This window comes from Oxyura jamaicensis, chromosome 3 (assembly GCF_011077185.1).
Source record: "Oxyura jamaicensis isolate SHBP4307 breed ruddy duck chromosome 3, BPBGC_Ojam_1.0, whole genome shotgun sequence".
NCBI lineage: Eukaryota > Metazoa > Chordata > Aves > Anseriformes > Anatidae > Oxyura > Oxyura jamaicensis.
This window is the reverse complement of record NC_048895.1, coordinates 66,659,706-66,678,391: the sequence shown is the minus strand read 5'-3', so window position 1 is coordinate 66,678,391 and position 18,686 is coordinate 66,659,706. Positions and strand designations below refer to the sequence as shown.

Genomic DNA, 18,686 nt, shown 5'->3' with positions numbered 1-18,686 from the left:
AAATGAATGGCATAGGACACAGACAATGAAACGCGTATCAGATGTAGTAAGACACTAATCATAATTAAAGTAGTCAACTAAACATTATCTGAGGTAGAATCAAGCCACACCAGGGTAGCTGCTCACTGTGCAACTACGTTGGCAGGGCAGCTTATATGCCAGGGCTTAAGGCCTGCCTTGAAGTTACCTGGTTACTGAGGATTCCCAGTCACCTGAAATTTCTTCTGTATGTTACAGAGATGGGTTTTGATAAAACGACCCAGAATACAGACACAGATACCTCAACCAGTGTATTTAAAACTGAAATTAAAAAAAGAAAAAAAAAACAAATGGAAACAAAAAGCCCAAATACGTCTTCAACATCAGCTGTGTGACAAGGAGTGCAGTAACCAGACATGTACCCAAACTGTCATGATACTGATCATACAGGAATACTCACCAGAGCATGATGAGAAAGTACAACATCGCTACCTACACTGAAAACAAACCTTGTACATAGATAAACAAAACATAATAGCATAGCTTTAGCATCATAATTTTTCTGAAGTGGCATGGTCATCTATAAGGACAATCTGGATCACACATGTAGTTCCAATTGTTACACACAAAAAAAGGACAACAGTCAATTAAATCTGCTCTTCTGCAAGTGTTGCTGTACCCTGTATACAAGAACATAACCATGTGAGTCTTTAGGTTAATCAGAAAAATCAGCTGACATAAGCAGTCTTGCAAGTTTAGAAAAACCGAAAGTCACATCAGGCCTGCAGTATATGCAGCCTTTAGCCGATGGGAAGTATGCAGCCCTTAAAGGAAGTATGTTCATTGGTATCCACAGAGGTCCAGAATGATTATTTCTAAATGCTTTGTAAACTACAGATGCTGTTGATACAATTGATAGAAGGATGGAGAGTCAGAACAGACATATATTAAGAAATTTGGAGGATATACATGTTACAAGCTTGGATTTTTCCTAACCTCTTCATCCCAATCAAAATCTAACGCAGCATCATCTAGCTCTGCTATTGAGAAGAGAGATTTCTGGGTGACCACAGGTGCTTTACTAGCATTTCCCAATGCAAAACTCTTCCTTTTGCTCAGATTGCTCACGCGCACCTGCAGCAACGGGCTGTGACTTTCCTTGTTGCTAGCGTCATTCTTAACAGTAGGTGGAGTTTCTTTTTTTGAGTCAGGACGTGATGCAAAGCAGAACTTAGACAGTTTTTCTAATGTGCCTGAGCACACCCTCTCTGTGCTTGGGCCACCAAGCTTTTCCTCTCCCTCCCTTCCCTTTTCAGTGGGTGGAGATGACACAGCCCTAGAGCTGACATCAGAACGTACCGCTGCATTTCCTCTGATCTCTTTCTCTGAGGCCTGACTCTGCTGCTCTTCACTCCCTTTATTATCGATCGGTCGCTTTTCCATACTCTTTCTTCCTAAGCGGGTCAATGTCATCTTGCGTTTCTCAGGGGGGCAGCATTCTTCTGGCTGCTGCTCTCCAGACTTAGTAATATTTCCACTCTGAAAAAGAGAAAATTCTGCATTTTTCTTCTCAGAAGAATGATTAAGTTTTGTCCTTGGTCTGAAAGAAAATTTAGCTAGTTTAGCTGCTGGAGGACTTTCACTGTCAATGATTTCTGGCTCATGGGAACTTACTACTTTTGCTTCCTTCTCTACTTCATCTTTACTTCGTTTCCTTATGGAAATTGTTGCATTTTTGGCTGCTGCAGATACACTGCTCTTTTCCTCCCCTAACACAGAGTCTGTATCACTTGAAAGATCTAGCAGGCCAGATGCAGGCAATGCTGGGGGAAGGGCCTTTGCCTCAGGGTCCTGTGTGCTGGTAAAGAATCCGTGTGATCTCTCTGTGTGCAGTCTCTGCCACCTTTTAGAAACCCGTTGTGTAATAACTGAATCCTGCACATCAGCACTTGGTGATGCTGGGTCTCGAGTATTTGCTTCTGAAGAAAAACATTCATGTTCTTCAGTCCTTTTCCTGCTTACCTTGGAAGCTTTGTCCTGTTCCAAAGGAGCATGTAGATTCACAGTGGTTTGTGATTCTCTCGCTCCATTTCCCTTCCTCAGGATTGAAGAACTTCCTCCTTCTGAACAGGAGGTATTGCATGAGGCTTTTGAAGCCAACTTATCCGGAATTATCTTGGACAGTGGAGACTTCTTCTGAAAAGTTTCTTCAGCATCAGCGTTGCTGTCTTCCAGGCTGTCAAACCATGCCAGGCTGCCATCAGCTCTTCTACTGTGTTTAATCAAGTGGCTTGTACCTTTGGTATTATCAGGTGCTGGGTTGCCTGAGGGTTCTAGATGTATATCCCCTTCACCACTGCCTTTGGGCAACGAGGGCTGTGGCTTGGAGTTATTCCTTGGTTGATTTGAAGCTTCTGACTGAGACATTTGCTTTGACTCAAACGTATCCTTGTCCAGGCATCCTGCGGTAGTACCAAAACTTGTTTCTTCAGGTTGTAGCTGGCAATAATTTTCTTTTTGTAATCTATGGAATGAAAAAGATTAAGAAGTAGTCAGTTATTTTTCATTTATTTTATTTTGTCGCCTTAGGGATGCTTAGTATGTACGAATGATGAAAAACTACAAAGGATTTGGGTTAAGTAACTGAATTATTAAGTTCTAAGTTCTTCAGAAGTTCTAAGTTCTTCAGAAGCTGGTGTTGCAGTCTGACATTTTGATCTCTCAGCAAATTCTACATTAAGTGACAGAATTTAGTGTCCCCAACAGATGATAAGCAGATGGACAGAGAAAGCAACCCATAAACTTCATTTCCTTGGGAAATCACACTAAACCAAAACAGGTTTGCAGAACCAATTGCCATTGCTAAAGTCCCTTAAGGATTACAAATTCTGTAAGCACATCTAGAAGAAGAGCCTCAACCAGATTTTACCCTGAGAGAGGCAAAGCCTCAAACAAGTTACCAGAGTGGAAAACCCAGGTGTTACTCCGAACAGTGATTGCTTGTGGCTTTCACTCACAATCACTATGGAGCCAACATGTCAAAAACTCTGGGATAGACCGAAAGCATCTCAGATCACCTACAAAACTGAATTACCACTGTCTGCAGCTGTATTCTCAGGGTTCTCCAAAACAGCAGAGGTACTAGAACGAGGGCTCCCTCCAATCTCAGGATAACTGATATGCTATCATACCTAACCATATAATCTCCAAGGGAGACAGCACGTGTTTGCTAAATAGTGACTGTAACCATGAGTAACTGCATCAATCTAGGTGAAATGATGCCTATGCATTGTGAACAGTTCCTCTACTATATGAGAGAGCACGCTATGTTGACACATATATTTTAAAGCCTTCTTTATCATTATTTACTAATAATCTTATTCTGATAGAACACACTTAAAATTTCCACGGAAAGTAACAGAAATGATCTGATTCATCAAGATGGGCTGAAAGATGAATGCTTATTTCATCAAAACGAGGTCTAAGGGGAATGCACGAGACAAGTCTTCTGATACAGAATAGGTGGTTTTAAAGAGGACACTCATTAAGTATTCTCTAAGCTGTTTATGAGAGGAGAAGAATAAATCAGCTCAATTTACAGCACAGGGGATTCAATGGGATGTGGAGGAAACCTTCATGAGTGCTAGGATGGAGCAATAATGGAACAGGCTACCCAATGGCAATGGGAAACCCCTTTCATTAGGGGGCCTTAGGAGCAGGTAACACAAGCCCCTGCCAGGAAGGTCAGACAGACCTGGTCCCATTTTTGTGTTGGATCTCCCACCCCACAGTGTATTTCTATAATCCTTTATGAACACTTTTATTTTCTAAAAGTAGTTTTGTCTGCCTGTTGGAGATACCCCACTTTCATCTGCTTTTACTGCCTTGGTGCTTATTTGGGATGTCCTTACTATAAATTGCAAAACAAAGTCTGAAAAATGCTTGAAGGAAAAAGTGTATTTTCCCAGCTGTTCTTATTCCTTTGGCTTCAATAACATTAATCTTTTATCTTCCTTTAACAATAGGGCAGTACAAGTTTCTTTAAAGCCTAATCTCATTTCAGGAAACCAATGTGGTGTTTTGTTTGTTTGTTTGTTTGTATTTCATTTCCTGCCAATCCTAGTGTTCTCCTCTCAGCCACAGGAAAAGTTTTTTATTAATAACAGCAAATAGATTTTCCACATATTATTGTAGTGAGCTGAAACTAGAGAAAAGACAGTGAAAATTCTAGTGTGCAAAACCAAAAATCACCCAAAAGAACAGAACTTTGATTCAGGATTGCATTTTCCATTAAAAGAAAGGCAAGAATCGTGACAAGCCCAGCACAAAGGAAGGCTTAAAAATATGAGGGAAACCTGCCGTGCTTTACCAAGCAAGTAACACAAAGTTATATAAAATTATTTGCTCAGCTCCAAAATCTTGCATTTTCGCCCTAATTAATTCAGCTGAAATATACCTGAGTATAAACTTGACATATATGTTGGGATCTGATTAAACTGTTAAACTCTTTGTACATTCCATAACCCAGAGAAATTATCTTGTGATGATCTCCAAGTACTACTTAAAACCAATCTCCTTGCTTATTCATGTCCTCTAAAGAACAAGTCCTTTCCCAATGTCAGATTCTATTTTTAGATACTCTCCAGATATTACTGTCAAACAATTATTTTCCTCTATTGCATTATTTTGTTACCCTGCATATTCTAACCTGTCAAGTCTTTGCAGCTCCTTGTGCAGGAGATCGTGCAGCTCCAGCCGCTCCAGTATGAGTTCACACTGTGCTCGGTACTGCGCCACTGGGTTCTCTGGGAAGCAGGTGTGTAAGGCATTGATGGCTCCAAGAAGTGCACCCCCCTGTATCGCCAGAAAAGATTAAAGAAATTATCGTTTTTATTCAGTATCAGGCTTAAGCAGCAGAGACCATGCAATACAAAGTTCTCCTTCAGATATTTTAAAGCTTAAGGTAGCAAATATTTACTGAGTAACTCTATTCGCACAAGTGATCCTATTAGGTCTGCTCACACAGGGAGGGTTGCTTACACACATAAAGGTACTTTATGATTGACCCTGCCATGTACTCTTGCTGGGTGTTGATTTTATTTGATTTATACAAAAATAGAAAGTCTATCTGCGGCTTGAGAACATCATTATTAAAAATGGACATTAGGAATAAAAAGTAGTTTTCCAAATGCCTTGTAAAAATTCTACTGGTGATATTATCCATTCTATTATAATAGAAGATATTTTGACTGCTATTTTTTTTTATTTTATTAGCTTTTCCTACTTATTTAAAAGGAAAGATCCAGGTATTAAGGCTGGTCAACATGGCAGAAATCAAACTGCAAAAGTATTTCCGAATAGATCTTTAAGGGTAGTTGCAATTACAGGCCTGTCAGTCTCACGTCAGTGCCTGGTAAAATCATGGAGAAGATGGTTCTCGAACTTATTGAGGTGCACCTGGGGGACAAAGCAGTCATTGGTCCCAGCCAACATGGGTTTGTGAAGGGTAGGTCCTGCCTAACTAACCTGATTTCCTTTTATGATAAGATCACCCGTATGGTGGACCAAGGGAAACCAGCTGATGTGATTTTTTTGGACTTCAGCAAGGCTTTTGACACGGTCTCCCATAGGATCCTACTGGACAAAATGTCCAGCATACAGCTAAATAAAAACATCATACAATGGGTGAGCAATTGGCTGACGGGCAGGGCCCAAAGGGTTATGGTAAATGGGGCTGCGTCAGGCTGGCGGGCGGTCACTAGTGGGGTCCCTCAAGGCTCCATTTTAGGGCCGGTACTTTTCAATATTTTTATAAACGATCTGGATGTAGGAATAGAAGGTATTTTGAGCAAGTTTGCTGATGACACCAAACTTGGAGGAGTCGTGGACTCGAATGAGGGCGGAAAGGCCTTGCAGAGGGATCTGGATAGGTTGGAGAGCTGGGCGATCACCAACCGCATGAAGTTCAATAAGAGCAAGTGCCGGGTCCTGCACCTGGGACGGGGAAACCCTGGCTGCACGTACAGACTGGGCGATGAGACGCTGGAGAGCAGCCTAGAAGAGAGGGATCTGGGGGTTGTGGTAGACAGCAAGTTGAATATGAGCCAGCAGTGTGCCCTGGCAGCCAGGAGGGCCAACCGTGTCCTGGGGTGCATCAAGCACGGCATCGCTAGTAGGTCAAGGGAAGTGATTGTCCCGCTCTACTCTGCGCTGGTGCAGCCTCACCTCGAGTACTGTGTGCAGTTCTGGGCACCACAGTATAAAAAGGACATGAAACTGTTGCAGAGTGTCCAGAGGAGGGCTACGAAGATGGTGATAGGCCTGGAGGGGAAGACGTACGAAGAACAGCTGAGGTCACTGGGCCTGTTCAGCCTGGAGAAGAGGAGGCTGAGAGGAGACCTCATCACAGTCTACAACTTCCTCGTAAGGGGGTGTCGAGAGGCAGGAGACCTTTTCTCCATTAACACCAGTGACAGGACCCGCGGGAACGGGGTTAAGCTGAGGCAGGGGAAATTTAGGCTTGACATCAGAAGGGGGTTCTTCACAGAGAGGGTGGTTGCACACTGGAACCGGCTCCCCAGGGAAGTTGTCACTGCACCGAGCCTGTCTGAATTTAAGAAGAGATTGGACTGTGCACTTAGTCACATGGTCTGAACTTTTGGGTAGACCTGTGCGGTGTCAAGAGTTGGACTTGATGATCCTTAAGGGTCCCTTCCAACTCAGGATATTCTATGATTCTATGACTCTTCAGGAGTAATTCCAGAAAACGAGTGTTTTTAATCTGGAACAATTTAGCTGTGCTTTGTAAGAAATGAAGTAGTGTTTATTTGGAACAGAATATCTGCACGAGCTGACTTGTTCCACACCAAATATTCTATTACAACTCTTTAAAACCAAACCAAAACATAACAACCCTCCGTTTTGCCACAGATCAGCTATCATTTACAACTCCTATCTAATCTATAAAGCTCAATACAACTAATGAACGGTGTGCTCATCAAGCACCATGAGAGCAATAGCAAAGGTTGACAGCCTCTAAAACCAGAAATTGCCTAGAGACTCTATCTATAGACACTCTTCTATAAACACATAGAGATTCTTGAGTCTAGATGCTGTTCCGGTCAAAAACATGCAGTCCATGTGATGCCGTATGTTGGCATTTTCCTGTTTTTTTCTATTTTGTAATTTTAAAAATTCACATTAAAAAAAATAGATCGAAAGAACATTATTCAGGTGACTAATTCAAGCCCTCTAAAACCACATGGTGCTATAACAACGGCTGGCTGTGCAACCACTAACACACCCCGTTTAAGTTATCACTTGTTTTATTTTTCACTGATGGCTCAGAAACGTGACCAATCTGTTCCACATTGAAGCACTGACCGGTAGTAATGGAGAAGGTTCTTGTAGGACCCTTATTTGTTTCAAGATTTATTTATTTTTATTGTGATTTTTGCTTTATTTGCTTCAACCACTGGGAAGTGCACAGTTAATGAGGCATGGACTGTAGAAAGGAAAGCCTGGTCTCTTGGTTAGGACAGCTAAATCTGCTGTGGAAAACTGGATTCTACCTCTATGCAAACTTCCAGTTCTTGTGATTTCGACGGAGCCAGTTAAGCAAAGGTTTTGAAAGGCAATAAACTCATAACTGGGAGCCTGATGTGGTGTGTACACAGAAGGGAACTGCTATCAACAGGGAATATGCTCAAACACTCAAAGCTCTCCTGCTCTGAAACCGAGGCCCTAACCATTTCTCATGGGACGTGCTCCAGTGGATAATGTCTTCAGGATCTTGCATACGCCAGCTCCACATCAGAGAACAGGAGTAGTACCGGCCTGTCACTTCACAATGACTGCATGAAGGTAAATACATTAATATTTCTGAAATACTAAAATAGATCGGAAATTAATTCCACAGAAAAGCACATGGAGAAATTGAGAATTCTCTATTTAGAACAGCACTTGAACAGTAAATAATAAAATACCAATGCAAACATTGACAAGGGGTAGCTGCTTGTGGCTTGACTGTTGTCAACTTTTGATATAAGAATCCAATGGAAAAAAAAAAAATGAACATATATCTCTAGGCATATGCCCACAGGATACAATTATGTCCTGCCCTCCCTGACCTTTTTCTCCCTGAGAAAAATAAGGGTGAATTGGAGTAAAAAACAAACAAACAAACAAAAGTGAACGATGTAAGTGATAAAAATGGGTAGTCCTCCTTCCCAAGATGGCTCACATAAAGTATCTGAATACTGGCCTGAGAACTGTGAACTTTCATTTTACACTGGCAAGAATATGATTTTTTTCCGTAGAAGCTAGTTTGGAAAGACAGCATTTAAGACAGTGTTTGCTAAGCTGAAAGGTAGCAGTCGGTCCTTCAGGAATAACACTTGTTCTCTGTCATTTCCAACCTCATTCTACAATTAGGCAGGAAACACAGGATGTAATCTATAGATAAAAACAGTTTTCTTCTAGAGAAGGAAACACTTTCTGAAAATAAACTTTGCATGTTGCTTCTATTATTTTTTTTAATAAAACAAATAAGTTACTGCCTTCAAAAAGAATTTCAGTGATTCTTTTATACTTTCAAGGTTGAAAGTGAAATTTGGCCTTAAATAGTGGATGTCAAGTTTGCAGATTCTTAGAAAAAAATTAAGACATTTACCTATTCCTCATAAAAAGTGAATAATGGAACAAATATGATGAACATATCAACCACTCCCAGGTAGTCACTGATACTGATTAGACAGATGCTTGTTATGCAAACTGCAGCCCTTGAGGGCTGAATAAATAATGAATAAGTGACCCAGGGTTAAACAATTCTTTTACATTTATTATTGCTGATGACGTAGCGATACACTGATGACAATATATGTTCATTAGTCTCCACTTTTTGACCTGTTATGAAAAAAATATGTGAGTATTTCAGGTTTTCTACGTCCCCAAATCATAATTCTTTGAAAATGATGTCCCATCAAATTCCAATCTAAGTAATTACAGTTTTAATTACAGTTAATGAACACTTATGTAATATCTTCCGCTGTTTCAATGGGATATAGTGTTAGAGCTTCTTACTTTAACTTAGATGCAGTGCTGTCACTGAAAAGCTGAGCTCTTCAAAACAATGCAAAATGAATTGCAGCAGACAGCGAAATAATCTTTTGCTACTTAATAAGGTCAGACCCTGTAGTATTTTTGAGACAAATTCCATGTGCAACACTGTGCAGTAGATTATTTGTGGCACTGACTGCAATTAGTCTCTCAACTTCCACTAAAAGAAAAAGGTAGGTCACAAGTGCCTGCCTGCCAGGTGTGACTTTGTACGTCTATCCTGATGGTCTTTATCTCAGAAAAAAAGAGCATACTCTGCAAAAGTCTTTAATGTACTTTGAGCTAGTGGGTACTATATAAAATTGCTCTAACATGAATATATTCATGTCAAACCACACAGAAACATAGGATACGTCAGTTTGGATCAGACCAGTCATCTGTGCAGTAGAGTACACTATCTCTGATAGAGCCAAAACCAAGTAATTTAGAAGTGCTAAGAACTTCAACATGGAAAACTTTGGATAATCTGCTTATGGTAATTTTTATTTTCTATTTCAAAGCATTAAAATTTATTTCTCTTAAAAATATTCCATCTAAAGCAATAGTCATCTACATTATTTTCCACTTTTCCATCTAAAAAAGCCTCTACCAGATTCATATTCATTTTCTTGTTATAAATGTGCTGCTTTTCCTTATATTCAATATCCTAATGATGCTACAGTAAACAAAAATCTAGCCTTCAGCCTTTTTTCAATGCCTTTTTTGCATGGAAACATTACACAAATCTGTGTGATAATTGGTATACACAATTTTCAGCGTACAGCAACCAAGTTTTTAAGGTTTCCAGAGTAAAATTAGTATCCTAGAAGTTCTGTGAGTTTTAGTATCACCAAGAGCATGTTTTAAAATCACCTAATGGCAAAATAAAGTATAGCTCTTGGCAACTATTTGAAACTTTCTCAGGAAAAAAATAAAAATTGTTTGGTTCTCTTATACTTAGTTAATGGGTGAAAAGAAAACATGGTAAAAGAAAAAACTGTCAGAAGTTATTAATCACAGTGATATGAACACAATTTCTGGCTCAAAAGGTCTTTAAAATGTAGATTATTGAGAGCAAATAGTATACCAAAACTCCACTTAGACTGCCAAGTCTCTTAAAAAAAAGGTGCTATTCCTTTATGATCAATCCAGACTTTTCATTATAACCTGGTTTTAAGTATTTAATTATCAAGATGGACTAAGAATTACTTGTCGAAGTCTCTGATTACCTACTTTCCATGATTGCATGAAATCCTTCCCCAAAGGGATGAAGAGAGCTGGCAACATACCAACATGATAATTCCCTTATTACATCAACGTCTGCAAGAAACCGTACCTGCATAGAAGATTCCATCACCGATACCACAGTTACAGCATCTTCCAAAGTCACAGTATCCCTAAACATCAACCGGGCATGAGCTAGAAAAAACAGATGGGCATTGAAAGTAAGTGCAAGTGCAAATAAGGTCAAGAAGGTTAGTTTGTTTGGTTTGCTTTGGTTTTTACTACAAGGGAGATGATATTTCTTCAAATTTCTTTATCTCTTCAAAAGCTTGTATATGGGTCTAACTTAAACATTAATATAATCCTTTTGATTTTCGTGTCAATTTCAAGAGGGATTGGAAAGCTTTTACTAGTAAAGAATGTGACTTCTGGATTACAGTTACTGTGTCTGTTTGAATAAAGATACGCAAAATGCTAGAGTTAAAAAATGTAAAGTGCTGGATTATCAGAGAGTGTGATGTAAAACATCCCTATCTAAATAGGTAGATGTCATCTTAAAAAAGTAAAACATTAAGTATAACTTTCATCATAGGTCAGAAAAGATTTGATTTCTTCTAAGTGGTCTAAAACATATTTTTCTCTACAATAGCTTTATTTTTTCTTGCTTCCACTTCTTAAAACGATTAAACAAAACTTTTTTGTAAATGGATGTAATGCAAATAATTTACTGCATGAAGCCATCCTAATTGGCTGTGCAAAAAGAGTTCTTACTCAGCAAGAGAAAGGCAATTTAATTAATACCATCTACGTAATAGTTTGGAAGAACAAAGTGCTACTGAAAGTCCCAACCATGTGACGCACAAGAATGGAAAAAACCTTGAACATATAAATAACATGTGAATCCCTAAAGGCTAATAATGTCTTTCACCTAAATAAGTTTCACCCCCAAATGGAGACCAAAATATAAACATCTGATGCAGAAAGCACTACATTACTGAATGTCAGGAGAAAAAAAAAATAAAAAGAAAGATGATTTGTTATACAAAACCACAGTACATTCTTTAAAATTCATCCCCAAAATACTTGATATGCCCTTTTAGAAACCAAAATCATGTTAAGAGAGAGACCCGCTAATTCCTTTGATTTTGTTATTTTAAGTAAAATACTATTTGAATTTAGAGTTGGAGATGTTGCAGTCCCTATTGTGAGATAGAGACTTGAACAAAAATGTGTTGTATTTGATGTTATATTAATTTTAGGATATAACAAAATACTTGACACCTTTCCTCAGGCTGGGTAGAATGGCAACCCAGGACTCAAATAAAGTAAAACTAATCCTGAGATTTGCTTTTCATAAAGGCACGTCACTTCTGAGATTTTTTCCTCGAACGTAACTTCTTCCAGTGGCTTTAGTTTTTATTATGAGTGTGAGAATGAAAAAATTAAAACTGATTTTGATCATCTAAACATAACACCCCTTACTGCATTCAAATCTCCAAGCCCAAGTCTTTTTAGATTATACAGATAAAACAATGCAAGGTTCATTTATCCATGCCTCTATTGAGAAAACACTATACTCTACTTACTGATTATAATTATACTCCTGATCTGTTAATTTCATAAAGGTTAATTGTTAGCCTAAAAATAAAATTGTCCCGGCCTTACCTTCTGCAAGGCGTATCAAACTCTCCAATAAGCGAATGGTAGTTCGGGCAGCATTTCGGCAGTCACTCTGACGCTGCATTTGATAATAGCGTACGAGGATCAGGTTGCTCTCCTCAGACAGTTTTGGCTGTATACTTTTTATAAGGCAGAAGTAGGTTTTCATCCTTTCCATGCTCCAGAGCTTTTCTGATTTGCTAGGGCAACCTGCGTAACAACTGCCTAGTCAGTAATTTTATAACAACAGACATCAAGCTTTTTCCTAAGAATTCCTGTTAAATAGATGGGTGAATGTAAAATACCTCCTACCGTATTTCCGAGGCGTACTGGAGTGTCTGTACATTACTCCTCAGGGACTTGGTCAGATTCCAGTGTGGAATGTTACATGACATCCAATCCCTCCCCTAGCAAAATCCACAGCAAAGCCTCCAGTAGTTGGAACAGAGGAGCTGTCGGACTCGCTGCCCACCAGATGGTGCAGCCATTACTAAGTGCTCTGGTATTGCGTGAAGTATAAAATGCCACTCGAACGTATGTACTTCCTCTGGCTGCCTTTATCTACTCAGCAGAAGCCAAAGGCTACCTGCCATATTTTGAACAGTTTTTTTTTACAGGGAAACATTTTGGGAAGGGAAGACAAGTAAGGAAGTTAGCTGAAGTCTTCTCTAACCACTTCTCTAATAGGGATCAAAGTCGTGTTCCTAAAGCAGGTTAAAATCAAATCACTCTGCCTTCCCTAATTCCAGAGCACACAGCTCCACATACGGAACGCTAATACGCACTCTTCAGGCCCTGCAGCATACACAGCTCAAATTTGTTCTGTCTGAATTAAGTTTCTCATTAACAGCATGTAATGGTACCGTGTGCAGGATCTGCACATCAAGTAATGCAAAGGCACGACGTGGAAGCCTAAGCAGTCTGGGCTGAAATCTCTTGCAAATGATCACAGAGTAAAGGTAAAGGTATGGTGTTCACAGCTCACCCCTATTAATTAATCAATGATCTCTGTCTTACTCCTACTAGAAAGGCAACCATACCACACGCAACTATCACAGTAAACATGCAAACACTGATTAACGTGAAAGGCTGAAAAGTAACAAACTAAACGGAAAGGTGAGGAAATTAAAAATATATTAAAAAAAAAAAAAAAAGAATACTCTTACCTTTATTTTGCAAGATGAAAGATGAAATGATGCGGTCCCACTCCTCATTCTTTGTATCTAACAATACTAAGACCAGGTCAAATCTGCTCAGCAGGGGACTGCCAAGAGCTATGTTGACGGAGACAGTCTCGTTAGGGTCATAATGACCTTTTGGGTTTGTAGCTGCCAGTATAGTTGTCCTTGTATTAAGCTTGCATACCAACCTAGAGAAAAATATGATGAACATTGCAGCTGAACTGAGCTGGATAGAGGAAATGATTCTGAAGTGTTAACAACAATTATTATGTTTCTGTTATAAAGAGCACATCTTACATTTAAAGAGCATACAAGCTAAACTACGCACATATTTATTTTATTAATAAACATTATATATCAAGCATTTCTCAGTCAGAGAATAGCAACTAGACAGAAAGACAGCAGTCACGACACCAGAAGTAGCTAGGTAAGATTCCCACAAGTAATCTCTATATGCAGGCAGGTATGTCCGTAGCCGATTAAAACTAATCTAGCTTTTCAGAAACAAATGTTACTTTGCTGATTCATACAGTATAAATAGAATTGTTTCAAGATGAAAAGTAACATTTTAGCTTAATTCACATTTGAAGAAAGTAAAATAAAATGTAACATACGGGTATGTTTTATTCCTGTGTAGAGTCATCTTGCAGATATTAGCCCAACCATCCAATGATGGCAGCCATATCATCTGTTTCTCAGGGAAATTGACATTTTTCCCTCTTAATTATGCTATCCCGGTGTGTGTTTTTAGATGTGGGGAGATTATTTTTATTCTAGTAGTCCAAACGCAATCGCTTCATTTAAGGCAGCAGCAGTATTCTAACTTTGGTTCGTCACCAAGCTATTTCTAGTCAGCTCCAGAGTAACTGCTGCCTCACGTCCAAAGTTGTTCTGCAACTGAGAGGAAGAAGATGTGATGGGAGCAAGAGCAGAGTGGAAGGCAACAAGGAGGAATGTGGAAAGGATGATGCCTTTTGGGCAGCAGAGACTTCAGTAATACCAGCCAGGATATGATTTGGGCCTCGACAAGAGCTGCATGTAACAGAGAGTGATGTTAGAGCTCAGAGATCAAACTGGCAGGGGAAAAAAATAAGAGACTTGAATACATTCTGGTATAGAAAGTGAGGACTTGAAAGTAAGCAGGAATTTATGGTCATGCCATGCCCATCATGTAAGTAAGACTGAGCAGCCTAAGAAATCATTTGGTCTTATTTTGCTACCATCCAGTATTACTGCAATTTGGAGAAATTAAGTCCTGCTTTCTGAGTTCCTTGTGAAATTCCTCATTTCACATACAAGTGTTATGATGGTTCCCACCAAATAACAAGAAAAAGAACACAAAGGGAAGCTTCAGGTTGCAAATTAGGAGACACTTCTTCTCAGGAAGAGTAGCATTGAAATGTGTTGCCCAGGGAGGTGGTGGAGTCACCGTCCCTACAGGTGTTTAAGGAAAGGTTGGACCTAGTGCTTAGGGACATGGTTTAGTGGGTGATAGAATCACAAAGTCATAGAATATCCTGAGTTGGAAGGGACCCACAAGGATCATTGAGTCCAACTCCAGGCTCCACACAGGACCACACAAAAATCAGACCACATGTCTTAGAGTGTTGTCCAAATGCTTCTTGAGCTCTGGCAGGCTCAGTGTCATGACCACTGCCCTGGGGAGCCTGTCCCAGTGCCCGACCACCCTCTGGGTGCAGAACCTTTCCGTAACCCCCAGCCTGACACCCCCCTCCCCCCCCCCTCCCCCCCATCCCCCCCGTCCCAGCTCCATGCCATTCCCTCGGGTCCTGTCGCTGTCCCCAGAGAGCAGAGCTCAGCGCCTGCCCCTCCGCTCCCCTGTGAGGGAGCTGCAGGCCGCCATGAGGCCTCCCCTCGGCCTGCTCTGCTCTGGGCTGAACAAACCAAGGGACATCAGCTGCTCCTCACATGTCTTGCTGTCTTGCCCTCCAGACCCTTCACCATCTTCCTAGACCTCCTTTGGGCACTCTCTAACAGTTCTACGTCCTATATTGTGGTGCCCAAAAGTGCACACAGAATTGACATTTAATACTGTCCTGCTTTTGGCTAGGACGATTTTCCTCCCAGTAGTCAGTAAAGTGCTGTGCTCATTGGTGGTAGGGGGGTTGTTGGACCAGATGGTCCTGGAGATCTTTTCCAACCTTAATGATTCGATGATTCTTATGAAGGTACCCTTGCCTATGGGGCCATGGTAGACCGAAAACCCAGCAGTGAGCAGAGCATGTCTTCACTCTGGTTGCTTGCAACCTCTGGTCCATTGCACTGTCCTTGGAAACACTGGCTCACCTAGTTTACAAATACCGTTGAGAACAAACCAATGCAGTACAACAAAGAAAACAGCTATATTTAGTCAGCATGACAAGTCTCCCACCAACCTGTAAGTGCAAGAGAAACATGTTATGTTGCCACATGCCTTAACATGCCACTTACCCTGCCTTTGCTACGCTGATGGTTTGTTGCTCCATTGCTTCATGGATACTGGTTCTGTCATGTTCTTTGATACTGTTGAACTCATCAATGCAACAAAGGCCGCCATCTGCAAGCACCAGTGCACCAGCTTCCAAGTTCCACTCCCCAAAGTCCTTCACAGCAGTCACTGTCAAACCTGAAGAATCAATTGCTCTGGTCAGTCTTTTCCTTGAACTGAAGGAGTGCGCTTGAGTGGAAGAATGGGACTCGGCACGCTGGCTTGTGCCACAGGCAGAAGGCAAAACAGCAGGTTAGCTCCACCACATACCTCTACCATGCATCTCACTTCACACCTACTGGTAAGAAATCCCACTAGTGTTAGGCAAGCTAGCCCAGATCTGTGGAGCAGATTCTGTTAAGCTTTCCAAATTTAGTAATTACTTATTTTAGGGCAATTGAAAAATGAACAAAAGTGATTAGGGAACGAAAACCAAATCTGCTAAATCAAATTGAAAACTGGGCAAATGTGGAGACTGCTAAATTATGGAATAGACTGTCCTTCCCCATCAGCTGTCAAAATAAACAAATATTCTGGAGCTGCAAAACAAAGCTTGTGAAAAAAAAAAAATCAAAATATCTTTTAACTCCCCAGGAATATGAGACAAATTCTCACTTTAAGGCGATTAATTTCTTTTTGAGATTTCACACTACGCTAAAATGAAAATTCAAAGATGAAATTAAAAAAAAAAAAAGTTCCCATTGGGCATTAGCAAATCTACATGTGAGTCAACAACGGGAGCACGGCAGGTCAAGAACACCTCACAACTGTGAGAACGGCCACCTCTTATCAAGTACGTGCAGCTCTTTTCAATCTTTCTCTTCCCTCTTCCCCAGCCTTTTCTCTATCTTTAGCCCTTCTTTTTCACTCCACAGTGCTCAGCTCAAAATATCCTAGCAGTTGACAAGCTGCGACCAGCCTAAAATTTCCCGGAATGCTACAGCAAAACTTGCCCAAGGAAGGATCCCCCCACCCAAAACCTCCCCTGGCCCAGGCAGCCCAGGGGCGAGTGCTGCTGCTTTCTCATCTCTGTGCAGATCACCACAGCTGCTGTTTGCTCCCAAACAGTCAGCCAAAAGTTACCAGAAATGTGTTTCCTGATAACATGTCTTTTAGCCTGGTGTGGGGGATCTCTTCCACTGTCCAGTATAGCGTTGTTAAGATGTGTAGAAAATGTTATAAAAATGTATAGTGAGCAACAGATCGGGTAAGTATGACATTTCTCTGCAAATGCATCTGTTTGTAACCACAAAAGTGTCAGCTCCTTTCCAAACCTGGCGTCGGCTCGGAGAGTTGCTGAAGGCCAAGGGCCTCTGTGCCTCGGCGCTGCTCTCACCCACCACAGCCGTGGCAGCGCTCTGCTCCTTGCCTGAGAGGCTCAGCCTATCCAGGCAGGCAAGCAGATGTCTCCTGCAGCCCCTCCTGCTGCGTGTATTCCACCACACTCCAGGGCTCCCTGCAGACATTCACAGAGTCTGATATTTTTATTTCCACACAGGATCTCCTCTTGGGGTGAGGAAAAGCACGCAGAAGCCCCCCAGCCTAGGGCACAGCCTGCTCTCCCAGCCCCACCGAGGCAGGAGGCACCCGAAGTGGTGACATGTTGCTTCTGCCATCCCCTGGGCACGCAGCCACAAGATGGCCTCCTCCACAGGCCTCCTGCTGCTCGGGGCCGTGCATGGCTTCCTGCTTCGCCCTTCTACCAGAGGCCTTCCTTGCAAGCATGGGCACGGGATGGCTTCTTGGCGGCACCGCTGCCTGAAAGCCTCGCTCAGAGGCCTGCGCCTCGCCAGCAGCCAGCAAAGCTCGCAGCAGGAAGGCAGCCAGGCATCCCCTTTGCCCGGGGGGCAGCCAAAACGAATCCAAAAATGAAACGGCAACGACGCCTCGGCACCGTGCTGCGGCGGGGTCTGCTGCTTGGGGGTGAACCCCACTGTGGAGCCCCTGGGATGCATCAGCACCCAACGCCTGAAAACCTCGGGGCTCACAAATAAAACCCACCAAACAGACTAAAACCTTGAAGAGTAAAAAGCCACACGCACACAACCCAAGCCCACAGCACATGGCGGATACCCATGAGCGAGGCGGGCGGGGGCCGCCCGCGGGGGGCCGGCGGAGGCTCGGCGCGCCTCGGCTCCGCCCGGCTCGGCTCTGCCCGGCCCGGCTCTGCACGGCTCGGCGGGGCCCGGCTCCTCCCGGCACGGCTCTGCCCGGCCCGGCCCCGCCCGGCGGGGCGGTAGGCAGGCCGGTAAGCGGGCGGTTGCGGCCGCTGGCCGGGCGGGGGCGCCGCGGGGAGCGGCGCGGGGCCGGTCGGGAGCGGCGGAGCCCATCTTGGTGCCGCTCGGCGGCCGGGCGCGGGGAGGAGGGCCCTAGCCCAGCGTGCGGCCAATCGGGGCGGGCGCTGGCGGCGAGCAGGGCAGAATGGGCTGTAGTTTAGTGAAATAGGAAAGCTGCGAACGGTGTGGAGTGCTCCCGGTGTAAATAAAAGCGGAGGGGGGGGGGGGGGAGAAAAAGTTTCCTCAAGTCGCGGCTCTGCAGCCTCGCGCGGACGGGGGCGCCGGGCTGGGTGCGCGGCGGGGCCCCGGCACGCTGGACTTTGTGGCGCGGCGCTGACACGCTCTGCCTATTGTTTGTGGGTTTTTTTTTCAAAATATGGCAAAGGTTCAGGTGAACAATGTAGTGGTGTTGGACAACCCTTCTCCTTTCTACAACCCTTTCCAATTCGAAATCACGTTTGAGTGCATAGAGGACCTGTCGGAAGGTGAGTAGCTCTCTCCCCGACGCGGGTTTCGTGCCCCCGGGCCGGCAGCTGCAGGGCTTCCCAGGCTTCAACTTCGCCCAGGCCCTGCGTCCCCAGCCGCACGGCTCCTGCCGAGCCGCAGCGCCGAGCCCGGCCGGGGGGATGCGCTCCCCGGCGGCCGGGCCCCCTCCAGCCTCCGCGGCCGAGCCCGCCGGGGAAAGTTGCGGGCTCAGCCCGCCCCTGGATGCCGCGCCGGGGCCGCCGAGGCCGGCCGCAAGTTGCGAGGAACTTGTTTGAGTGGAGGTAGCCATGTTGCCAG

The 18,686-nt window shown here is 43.0% G+C and overlaps 2 protein-coding genes across 3 annotated transcripts in view; one reads left to right on the top strand and one right to left on the bottom strand.

Annotated features, from left to right (window-relative positions):
* Positions 1–273: 273 nt before the first annotated feature.
* Positions 274–18,686, bottom strand: part of MCM9 (minichromosome maintenance 9 homologous recombination repair factor) — a 48,400-nt gene continuing 29,987 nt past the window's right edge. For both annotated transcript variants that reach the window (XM_035321932.1, XM_035321931.1), the window contains 6 exons: positions 15,591–15,765; positions 13,125–13,327; positions 11,965–12,168; positions 10,412–10,494; positions 4,688–4,833; positions 274–2,503 (listed from right to left, as the gene is read on the bottom strand). In XM_035321932.1, coding sequence (XP_035177823.1) covers positions 952–2,503; positions 4,688–4,833; positions 10,412–10,494; positions 11,965–12,168; positions 13,125–13,327; positions 15,591–15,765 — 2,363 coding nt within the window. In that variant the 3' untranslated portion in view covers positions 274–951. The remainder of the gene's footprint in view (positions 2,504–4,687; positions 4,834–10,411; positions 10,495–11,964; positions 12,169–13,124; positions 13,328–15,590; positions 15,766–18,686) is intronic.
* Positions 18,234–18,686, top strand: part of ASF1A (anti-silencing function 1A histone chaperone) — a 10,931-nt gene continuing 10,478 nt past the window's right edge. Inside the window, exon 1 of the mRNA XM_035321940.1 lies at positions 18,234–18,388. Within this exon, the coding sequence (XP_035177831.1) occupies positions 18,280–18,388 (109 nt within the window). The 5' untranslated portion in view covers positions 18,234–18,279. The remainder of the gene's footprint in view (positions 18,389–18,686) is intronic.